A 12,259-nucleotide genomic window follows, 5' to 3' on the forward strand; every position below is an offset into this window, starting at 1 on the left:
ATATGTCTACTCAGAAGCAAATTCAATGAAATTCAATGGGCTCCAGGATTTCAGCCTCCAAGTTACACCTTACTGATGAATGGAAATTTACAATGTATAAGCATAAAGAAAATTCCATACAGATATAGCCGTTCGAATCATGTTCCCAAAACAAGTCAAAAATGGAAAAGCCTCTGCTTTAAGAATGAGAGAACACATTTTTATAAAATTCACGCAGCAGTTTATATAAGACATGGCTTCCTGCAATCTTGTTCAAAACATACCAAGCAAGCACACTAAAAAAAACCCCAAAACGTATGAGTAGAAATGTTTATAATGTAGAGAAAAGAGTATAGAAAAAGCATGCTTAGGAAGGAGGTGTTATTGCTTAATAGATTGTCCCATTTATTTCAATAGAATTCACGTCTATATAATCTTGTAGCCTCAGTCATTTCAAAACATTCTAAAAATGATAGTCCTATAAAATATAAATTAGAAAAATTTCACTGCAACTCAAGCTAACACATTTTTATTCGTAAGATTTATTTACAAATGATAGTTTAGAATCATAAGCAAAATACAGGGCATATGCTCAATGATATAGGAATATAAACATCCCATGTATGACCTGTTACATCATGACACCATTTTATCCTTTTGACATGGAGGCTTTTCTGAATTTCCCCCTCAAATGTTTCAGTCCAAATAGGTCTGGCTCTCCAGATAACTCTCCAGATATGTTTATACAGAACAGAAGATTAGCAGGGTGTACTTTTTAGTTTTGTCTGCTAAGTAGTTCAATGAGCTTGTTAAATGAGAATTCCATCAATTTAGTGCAGGGATTCCCAAACTCTTATCCATGGGCCACCAGTGGCCCACAACTTTCATTCCAGTATTCCATGAAGATGGGCACATCCATCACACAGAATATTCATACTGATTCCTAATTTTGTTCTGATTGCTTGTTTTATTTATTATTTATATTGTATTACACACTGGTTTCTATGGAACTACAATTGCTATGACAGGCAGGGGGGGGAAATCATTAAGTGGTCCACCAAGACTCTCAGCCATTTTCAAGTGATCATGAGGGGCACAGAGTTTGAGAACCACTGATTCCAGGTATTTTCCCTGGAGATTTTTGGAGAATTTCTCCTCAAAATCCCCCCTCCCCCCCCAAAAATGAGATTCAAATATTCTGGAAACCCCTTATCACTGACATGTTTTGATGTAATGCTTGAACCACGGTTTAGCATCACAAGAACAAGCCATTGCCACCCCTAGGCCTGCAAGCTCCACCCGTCTTCTTCCAGGGTGACTGCAAAGAAGAGACTGCAGTTTGGGACACATCCAAAGCCATACAGTGAATCAACAGGTGAGATGTCATTTAAACCCAGGATCATTAACCGTAACTATGCTGAAGGTATAAAAAAAATGCATCTGGAACAGTTTGAAAAATTATACAATAGGATCTACGTCATAGGAAAATGTGTTTATGCCATTGCAGTGCTGCTACGTGCCATTTTAATACTACTAGAGCATCATGGCACAACAAATGTGTTATTTTCGTGCTGTAGTTAAACTGATCCATGGCACAAACAAATAAATAGTGAGATTAAGGAAGGGAGCAAAGGGAGCCCTCGTTTTCTATTAGGAATTCACATTTCACCCAGGCCTCTGGGAATCCTACATTAAAATCTTCCTACTGCTTGTATTTGTCCCCTTGAAGGTCATTAATGTTACCAATGAAACATTCTGAGGATTTTAAAAAGATAATCCCTGGCTGGGATTTCCAGATCTTTAGTTCCAGCTCAACACATATAACCAGAAGAGTGGTTTTACGTAATGCGCTTTTGCTGTCGAGTGCTGTTGCTTGAACATTACTTTATATGTCCATAGACATAAGCATGCACGTTACTAGTTTCTCACTGTTAAGTATTCAACTCCACGGTTTTCACTCAGGTTTAAACCTGCAACAAACCTGTAATTGCATAAGCCTTCCAGAATATTTGGGCCAATGAGAACAGTGGGAAATAAAACAGCATCCCCCTACGTAAATCCTTTATTTGTTTTTGATTACTAAGCTTTCATCAAGTATCTTATAAACAGACATGTTTAGAAAACAAAAAGTTTCTTGTTTTATTTTTGCACCGTCAACATTCATAATAACTAAACTGATGGTGCTGGGACATAAATATTCATTTACAGAACAGGCGTGCAAGGAATCCCTCAATGAGGATATAGCAAAACAAAAAATTCCAAATCAGCACCTCTAATTTCTGTAACATTGTGCGAGCCAGAACAAAATATCAGTAACGTGGGTTGTTTCTCCTTATTTTTCACAGTTTCGCGCATGCCACTATTTTCAATACCAACTAGATTATATAAAAATGAAACCAATGCAACATCACAACATCACACCCTTTCCAATGTCTGTAAACATCCAGTACTAAATCAGGTTATTCCCAAAACTATATAAATGCATTTGCAAAAGCATCTACTTCCAGAAAAACCCTGCTTAGGCTTGTGTGCCTAAAAAATCACTTGGGACATCTTAGCAAAAACAGTTATTATCCAGAGACCTATTCCCCACCACCACCAAAAAAACCCACCCATAACTGCAGTCTTAACACAAGACCATATACAGGAAAGTAATGGTTCAGCAGTTTGAAATGCTTTCAATTTAAGAACATGGGCTGCTGCCACCAACACATGATCACTAACAATTCTTCAGAGACAAGAGCTGGATGCCTCTCCAGTCTATCCCTCCCTCCCGCCCGCCAGCCCCTCTCGCTTGCTTTTGCCAGGAAATAATACTGTTGCAGCTTTCTGGCTGAGCAACGTTGCTTGGTGGCATATCTGCAGTACCCAGAACCAGATCAGAGGGAGGGAGGAACGAGTGTGGGCAGGGCAAGGGGGGAGAGAGAAGGGTGTTCACTCGGGAGTCCCCATAACCTGTCCCTGCTCACTTGCTAGCAGTAGATCATACCCAAGGGGAGGGTTCCTCATGCCCAAGGGGTGAGCGGGGGGGGGGGGGCGGGAGAGGGAAAGAAAGAGACAAACACACCAAAAGCGCCTGACTACGACTCATTCCCTCGTCACCGCAGAGTAAGCACGGGGAGGGGGGGGGACCTTGCTCCCCGTCCACCCCGAACAGCCCCACACACAGATCGGTGGGGCACATTTCCACGGCCACCCGAGCCGTCACCTCAGCCTCTTCTAGGAAAGGGGGTAGGAAACCGGGGCTATCCCTCATTCCAGAACCCACAGACTTCTCGTTTATTAAACTTCCCACGAAACACCCCACCCCGCAGAACACAGGTGCTGCGGCAGGTTTATTTGCTGAAAAACTGCCCCGAGACGACACCCCCACCCAGCCCAGGCACAGGTGAGGCGGACGAAACTCCTCCGCCCGGTTCCCGCCACAGCCCCCTCCCACCTCCGAGACAGGCGCGAGGGGAGGGGGCGCCCTCAGGTACTCGGGATGCCCGTCACGCAAAGCTTGTCTACTCGCGAAACGCCTGTCCGTGGGTCCTCCCTCCCTCCCGCCGGACCCCACCATTCTCCCCCCCCCCGCCCCCGTCGCAGCCCCCCGAGGCTCCCGCCTCGACGCCCTCCCGCCGCCGGACGCCCTGAGGTGAGGGTGGGGGAAGGCAAGGCAAGCGAGGCGCTTACAGTTCGCAGGAACTGGATCTCGTCCTCGCCTTCGCCCGCTTCAGCCATAGCGCTCCGCCGCCGCCGCTCTCGCTCGCCTCCCGGGCGCTGCTGCTGCTGCTGCTGCCTCCGTTGTCCGGGGTCGGCAGGTGGTGCGACGGCAGTAGCAGGAGGCGGCGGCACTGCCGCGGGGGAAGGAGGGAGAAGGGCTGCCAACTGAGCAAGAAGAGGCTCCCACGCCGAGCTGGTGCTGGAGAGGGGGGAAAGGAAAGTGAGACGGGACCGCCCGGAGCCCAGCCGGCGCCGCTTCTGACGACCGGGCGCCGCTTTTCTCTCTGCAGCAGATGGGCAGCTCAGCCTCAGTTCCCTTCCGCGCGAGTGCGTGGAGGGGAGAAGGGGGGGGGGGAGCTGTGATTAACAGGGGCAGCGGGGGAGGAGCTCCTCGGCGGCTCCCCCGCTACTGCAGGTGATGCTGCAGCCGGCTGGCTCCCTCCGCAAAGGAAACCTGAGGCGCAGCGCCGCCCCCTGGCGGCTCGCGCGCGCAGCCAAGCAAGCAATCAAGGGGCGGGCGGGCGGCCGGGCGCGTTCCCGCGGCCTCTCCCTCCTCCGCCCCGTGCGCGGGGGAGGCGGGGAGGACGGGCCCGCCCGGCGCAGAGAAGAGCTGCATGTCGACGTGCAGCAGCAGCGAGCGAGAGGGACAAGCAGGCGGCAAGCGGGGCTTGTTAGAACGAGGGAAGCCCAGTTAGCAGGGAAAGGAGACAGAGGCATGTATGTCTGTGTATGCGCGCGCGTGCACGCCTGGCTGGTAGGCTTTGCCGCTCTCCCCGCTTCTGTCGGGGCGCCTGCGTCTTCCGCAGGCAGAAAACCAGCAGGAGAGGCTGCACTGGTTGCAGTGGGGCCCGCCTGTTGTGTGTTTGGCTTCTGATCACGCCGCTCTTAAATGCACAAAAGGTCTTCTTCGGGGAATCTTGCCAGGCAGGGGAGGGAAGAGCCGTCTCAAGAAGTCTAGGGTGTGTTGTACACGCCGACTGCATGGTCGTGTACATTCAGTGCTGGGTGCACGCACCTTTGGGGCGTGCTGTGAGCTGGACGTCCTCCTTGCCCGACGCTGTTTGTCACAGCCGATGTGCATCCTGCAGGAACGGCTTTTTGTGCGGAGAATGCCCTTCTCAAGTACTTACTGCATACACGTGTACACAGCGCTTTCCCGTTTGGCGCAGGCCGGCTGACGTTGCAGGGCTGTGCCACTCCCCCTCGCCGTCCTTAACTTGTCTGTGAATGAAGGAGGCAACACAGGAAGCGGCACAGTAACTTAGCCGCCTCTGCAAGCCGATATAAATATCCTCTGTATACCAGTGTATCAACACACCCGTTTGCAACACCTCTAGAAAGATTGCATAACACACATACATGCATTGGGAGAATTTCTCCCACTGGCTCCTGTCTATAAGAGGAAATTGAAGTTTTGTTCTGAGATTGACTCATTTTCAAAAGTGGTAGAAATCCCTACCACCATTCCAAATAGGACATGGATATGGGACCTGTGGCCAGATGTTGGATTCCAACTCTCATCAGTCCTGGAGCAAAGGTTCGCAGATGGTGAGAGTTGTAGTCCAGGAACATCTGGAGATACACAAGTTTCTCCATCCCTTAAATCAGGGGAGAACAGATGGGTGGAGGAAGTAATATGAAGTGGGTGGGGAGACCAAAGAAAGGATCTCACTCACCTGCTCCATCAACTACACCTATCATTCATATTTGTTTTTCTGTCCAGTGTAACATACGCACATGTGAATGCAAGCATGCATGAACATGTGTCAGAAGTTGAGGGTCTGAGAGAACTGGTGCCAGTTGTTCACAGTCTCCACTTCTGCTTCTCCACCACAACTGGTCCGATATCTCCATTTGTAAACTTGAACTTGTATCCACAGTCAACAGAAACTGCAGGAATTTACAACAAAGTGCTATGCAGAGTTCAACAGAACAATGAATGTTTGTGTTATCCACGTTTGCAGAGCTGCTTGAAATGTAATTGCCAAATGCTATTAGTATTATGTGGCTGCAATCCTATACCTACTTACCTGGAATTAAGGCCCACTGAAATCACCAGGACTTGCTTTGGAGAAAATATGTACATAGCTGTGCTGGGTAAAACCTGCTGTGTTTCATGTTGCACATTCAAGGGCATTTGGGGGGCAAGGATTAGACGCCCATCTGCTGAAACCAGTGAAACATCATCAGTTCACGTCAGGGATGGACAACCTGTTCAGCCTCAAGAGACACCTTGGAAACGTGTCATGAACCAGATGGCTGCTGCAGTAAGAGGGTTTGTGTTTGTTTTAAAGTCATATAATTAACATAATGTGCATATATTCACCTTCTTCAAACATACAAGTTCAAAAGTTTCCACTTTCAGTTTTAAACTTATAAGTTCCATGATACGTTTGACTTCAGGCAGCTGTGGTTTGTTCTGTGGTTAGTTAAAAACAAACCAGGATATTAAATTCTATGCAGTTTGATTCAAAAGTGAAAGGAGAATCTCTTGATCTTTCCCCCTTTACTTTCCCTTCATTTGAGGACTGGGCATGTATGCCCAAGGCTTGGGAATATTTGTGTGCATAATGACAAATCATGGGTTTATCATTTACACCTTAAGCCAGCTTACTGGAGCTCCGACATCTAGCTTTTTTCTTGTTTTTGTGTTTGCTCTTTATCAACCTCGTAATTTGCTATAACAATATATGCCTAATTCTCTTGTGTGCCTTTATTGCTCTATGTGAATCTTTGTCTGCTCCACACATTTAACTGCTTTTAATCTCATTAGATTTCTGTTTGTTTGGGGGGATGGGAGAGGCATTATAATTCTCATGGGAAATTAATTATAAGGAATCACTGGAGGCTGATTCTGACCTTAGTACTTATTTCTTCATTTGTTACCATTTCTATTAAACCAATAGGATATGCTGTGGTGTAAAATCCAAGCAGCACTTCATGCTTAGCCCTTGTTATTTAAAAACTCTCTGTATTTATTTTCAGTTGTTTCTATAGCTATCCTACACCATTTCTCAGATTCATTTTCAGCTATTTTAAACTATTTGACTAAAAAATAAAATATGAAGGAGATGTAGGAGATCAGGTGTAAATTAGTTATGTGTAATGGTATCGTTTTACACTTCTTGGCTGAAGTAATCTTGATTGGTTCCGGGGGATTTTCTACAGGAAACACAGTATGTAATGTTGCTGTCTGCTAAGATGAGACAACTAACCAGCAATTGAGATGTGGGAGTAAAATAAAGTGCTAGAATGCAGATAAACATAGTCACCCTGATTCAACCATATATCCTCTGTGGGAGTAGCAATGTTTGAGTGGAGTAGCCCAATCTTTGATGGATTTCCTATTAATTTAAATTAAGGAAACCAGTTCGTTCACACATTTCTTTAATTATGCAGTGATACTATACTTGCTATCATCATCTTTCCCCTGTACATCTAGGAACAGCTATTCTTGGGCAGCACTGACAGGTCAGAAAGGGAGACCACTAGCACCCATTAGGGTTGCAGAAAATATAAACCCTACAGTGGTAGCAGCACAATCCTATGCATGTTGATTCAGAAGTCTATTCCTGGTAAACAGGACAAACACAGAAGGCTATGACATACTTGGCAGACTTAGGATCCTGCTTTAGCCATAGCAGCACAGTCTTTGGCTTCCCCCTTGAGGAAAAAAAATGATTTATTCCATTAAGCTGCAGTGCATCCTTAGGCACTTAAATGGCACTTAGCTCAGCCGAAATTAATGAAGCTTATATAAGGCCTTTTTCAACTCTTACCACAAGGAAGGGTGTGTGTGTATGTGGCTAAAATTGCCTGAATTACCTGGGAACCACTTCACACAAAAGGCTTTCCACATGGAGCAGTATTCATGCAGTTTTCCTTCCCCAGCTGCCAGTGCAATATATGTACTAAAATCAGGCCTTACCTCCAAGTAACTTGTTCTGGAATTGAATGTGTAAGGCTATGGAGCTAGGAAATTTGTTACAGCATAAGATTTCCTGGACCTCAGACTACTTCATAAGATGCATCTGGTTGAAACGGGCTTCCACAAAAAATTATGCCAAAATAAATTAGTTAGGTACCACAAGACTCGTTGTTGTTGTTGCAACAGACCAAACACAGTTACCATGGAGTGTTTAGGATTATGATGCATCCTTTTCCCACTTGAAATGTAAATCATTTATCTTTGATACAGATTATAAGTGGGCAAATGTAAAACCCACAAATTTGTAGCACTACCCAGACCAAGTCCCACTATCATTTAACTGAATGGGAGTTTTGTCAGTCTTCAAGAGGGTTCTCTAAAATTATCTGATGTTTGTTGACTGTGATCATGCTCTTTCAGAATCTGCCAGACCTATTAAACGGTACTCACATGAATAAGAACACATTTATTTAATGAACAGCAGCATTTCAATCACATTATCAGCCTCTCTGTTTTACCATCAGCTGTTTTACATATGAAGCTTCTGGTTGTTGTTTTACAAACCCCAAACTCCCACTAAAATCATTAGTTTTCCACTCTAAAGGAAAAGGAAATCATATTTACTTTACTGATGATGCAATTTTTTGTTACACAGAAATATTTATAGCACAATTCTGTGCATGTTTACTCAGGAGTAAGTCCTGCTGAGCACGTTGCAGGGTATGCGGACATCATGTGCACCTGGCGTATGGCCCCGTCCCCCTCAATTGTGCACGAGTAATGATTCCTATTATGCTAAATAGGACTTCCAGTTAGGTGCATACTGTATAGCAGGAATGGGGGAACCTTTGGTTCTCCCAATGTTGCTGAGCTACAACTCCCATCAACCCTAGTAAGTATGGCCAGTGGTCAAGGATGATGGCAACTGTAGTTCAGCAACATTTAGCTAGCCAAGGGCTCCCTATACTTGCTGTATTGGATTGCAGTCTTAGGGGCTTCATAGAAGTAGAATGAAATAAAAGTTTGTAGTACAGTATAAGGCTGACCCTTTCCTATTTGATCATTGGATTCAGTTTAATATTTTTTCCTATGTGCTATTGACTAATGCCTTGAAAATCACATCTATGCTTAGTATTCTCAATATGAAGTTTTAAATTTTTGGTAACATTAAAAGTTTTAAACTCGATAAAGTATGCAGACCTTGGGGCTCAACTAAATAGGTTCTAGATAGAGTGTAGTTGTGTAACTTCTGACTGCTGAGATTTCTGCAAAGAACAGTAAGATCAAAATTAAAAATAAATCTTTTATGAAGTATGCGCATTTTAAGGATTCCGCCTCTGGCAGACGTTCCCATTGTGTCACACCAACATATCATAGTAAAGGACATCAAAGTTTTGATGACAGAAGACTTGTTTTATGAAAATTCCAGAAATTTTGGTATGAATTTCTAAAAATGTTAGTTGGAATCCATAATTTTGACCCATTGTAATACTGTAAGTTTATTGGTCACTTTGGTAGCAATATACAAAATAATAAAGTTATTATTATCCGGTGGCGGATAACTCATTCTGAAGCTGACCGGACACGGGTTAGAGCTCAATGTCGAGCCTACCAAGTGGCGGTAGCAACGGTGAAGAAGACTTTGTTCACCGCCTCTATTCCATCTGCAGAAAACAGCAGCAGGAAACTCTTTCAGGTGGTTTGCAATTTAGCGGAACCACCTGCTACATCAGGGCCCAGTACGGGCCACATGATCTCCTGCAATGATTTTGCAAAGTTTTTTGCTGATAAAATCACTTAGATTCGGGAAGAGGTAGACTCCACCATGGGAGCAGGGCCGGGGCGGGAGAATGCTAGAGTCCTGTCCAGTCAAGTTGCGTGGGATCAATTCCAATCTGTTACCTCTGAGGATGTGGACAGGCTGCTTGGATGAGTGAAACCAACCACCTGTCTCCTTGATCCTTGCCCATCCTGGCTTATAAAAGCTAGCCGGGAAGGGCTGGGCGATGGGCTTTGTGGGGTGGTGAAGGCTTCCCTCCATGAGGGAGCCTTCCCAGACCCGCTGAAAGAGGCGGTTATTAAACCGCTTCTTAAAAAACCATCTTTAGATGCGGCCACGATGGCCAACTATCGCCCAGTCTCAAATCTTCCGTTCTTGGGCAAGGTGATTGAGTGAGTGGTTGCTGAACAACTCCAGGCACGCCTGGAAGAAGCAGACCATTTGGATCCCTTCCAGTCGGGATTCAGGCCTCATCATGGGACTGAAACTGCCTTGGTCGCACTGGTTGATCTCCGGCGGGCTAGGGACAAAGTTGAGAGCTGTTTCCTAGTTCTGCTGGATCTCTCAGCGGCTTTTGACACCATCAACAGTAACATCCTTCTGGACCGTCTTGAGGGGCTGGGAGCTGGGGGTACTGTCATACAGTGGTTCCGCTCCTTCCTCCTGGGCCATGTTCAGAAAGTGGGGGGGGGAGGGATGAGTGTTCAGACCCCTGGGCTCTCACTTGTGGGGAGCCTCAGGGTTCTGTTCTCTCCCTCATGCTTTTCAACATCTACATGCAGCCGCTGGGAGAGATCATCAGGGGGTTTGGGCTGGGTGTTCATCAGTATGCAGATGATACCCAGCTCTACCTCTTTTTCAAATCAGAACCAGTGAAGGTAGTGAAGGTCCTGTATGAGTGTCTGGAGGCAGTTGGAGGATGGATTGAATCCTGACAAGATTCAGATTGAGGTTGAATCCTGACAAGACAGAAGTACTGTTTTGGGGGGATAGGAGGCGGGCAGCTGTGGAGGACTCTCTGGTCCTGAATGGGGTAACTGTACCCCTGAAGGACCAGGTGCACAGCCTGGGAGTAATTTTGGACTCGCAGCTGTCCATAGAGACGCAGGTCAATTCTGTGTCCAGGGCAGCTGTTTACCAGCTCCATCTGGTACGCAGGCTGCCCACAGACTGTCTCACCAGAGTGGTGCATGCTCTAGTTATGTCTCGCTTGGACTACTGCAATGCACTCTATGTGGGGCTACCTTTGAAGAGTATACCTGAAGGAGCATCTCCACCCCCACTGTTCTGCCCGGACACTGAGGTCCAGCACCGAGGCCCTTCTGGCGGTTCCCTTGCTGTGAGAAGCCAAGTTACAAGGAACCAGGCAGAGGGCCTTCTCGGTAGTGGCACCTGCCGTGTGGAACGCCCTCCCACCAGATGTCAAAGAGGAAAACAACTACAAGACTTTTAGAAGACACCTGAAGGCAACCCTGTTTAGGGAAGCTTTTAATGTTTAATACACTATTGTATTTTAATATTCTGTTGGAAGCTGCCCAGAGTGGCTGGGGAAACCCAGCCAGATGGGTGGGGTATAAATAATAAATTATGATGATGATGATGATTGTTATATTATCTGCTGCAAACCTTGATTTTTCTAATTGACATTCATAACTCTTCAGTGTTAGTGTTATTACAGAAAAAATAGATAGATGATACTTTAATTATTATTCATCGGGAGCCTTACCTCATAAGAGTTTCAATGTTTATTATTTATGGGATGTGATTAATCACCAAATACCATTTCTGCTTCCTGTCAAAATCAGAAGGCTGTGTATTGTTAGTAATTGCCTGTAATTCTAAATGAGAATCCTAGTACATGTGCCAAAATTGTCCCTGAAAAAAATTGTTTTCTTCACAAATGTTCAGGAGAACAAAAGCATACATGATAATCCTAGTGGTTTGATATAGTTACCTCAAGACAATGATCAAGAAGGAAACTGTCTCTGCTGATTTAATGGGTGTGTTCTAACATTTTCCTCCCCTCTTTGTAATTTTTGAGAAATTGAAACTTGACCTAAATTACATTTCTCTTTCAATTTCACCTCGGTGCTCAGCTCTAGCAAACCACTATTCCTCCTATTTTGGAAGTTCAGAGATGAGTATAGATCCTTACACAGCCAAAAAGGCATCATACATACAAGAGGGAGGGGGAGGTATCAGCAGGCTTGGGGGAACCCCTAAGTTTGCAGAAGTACAAGAAGAAAGGGAGACGACCCAAAGGAGGACAATCTAGTAAGCTTTGAGCATGCTTAGAGAGCATGCAATTCTGACTTATTGGGGGCAGGGGGGTGGAATGGAGTATTACGGAGGAAGATAGCGTTGGCTGACCAAAACACTGAACAGCAGCACTCTAGACAGCACTACACATTTTGTTGCAAGTTCCACTTGTTAACAAATAAATGATGGACAAAGAAGATGTTACCTTGAATCAAAAGTCACAAGATCATTCAGTTGCTTCCCTCCAACCAAAATAATACTGGACATGCAAAATTCATACATGACCCAAGTTATCTGGTTTACGAACTGCCGCTCAAGCCACTTTGAGAACTCTTCTTAGCAAAGCCATCTCAGCATTAAGGTGACTGTGCCAGCCTCAAATGGATCAGTCTGTACAACTATGGCTTTACAAACATGCCCTGAAATAAAGGTAGTATGAATCTTCAAGTATGTTTTGAGCACTGTATGTATCAGTTACCGTCATTTTATGTCTTATGGAATTATGGGAAACCTTTGATTCCAGTCAAGAGAAAAGTAATAATTGTTCTTGAATTTGACCCTAATGGAAGAAGTCCCATTGATTTAAATGGACTTTCAGCCTTTAAGCA

General features: G+C 45.1%; 1 protein-coding gene across 16 annotated transcripts in view; it reads right to left on the reverse strand.

Moving 5' to 3' along the window:
• The window catches only part of RYR2 (ryanodine receptor 2), a 243,264-nt gene extending 239,151 nt beyond the window's left edge, over positions 1-4,113 (reverse strand). For all 16 annotated transcript variants that reach the window (XM_083432050.1, XM_083432042.1, XM_083432040.1 and 13 more), the window contains exon 1: positions 3,655-4,113. In XM_083432050.1, coding sequence (XP_083288176.1) covers positions 3,655-3,702 — 48 coding nt within the window. In that variant the 5' untranslated portion in view covers positions 3,703-4,113. The remainder of the gene's footprint in view (positions 1-3,654) is intronic.
• Positions 4,114-12,259: the final 8,146 nt, after the last annotated feature.

This window comes from Podarcis tiliguerta (genome assembly GCF_965153285.1).
Source record: "Podarcis tiliguerta genome assembly, chromosome: 3".
Taxonomy (NCBI): domain Eukaryota; kingdom Metazoa; phylum Chordata; class Lepidosauria; order Squamata; family Lacertidae; genus Podarcis; species Podarcis tiliguerta.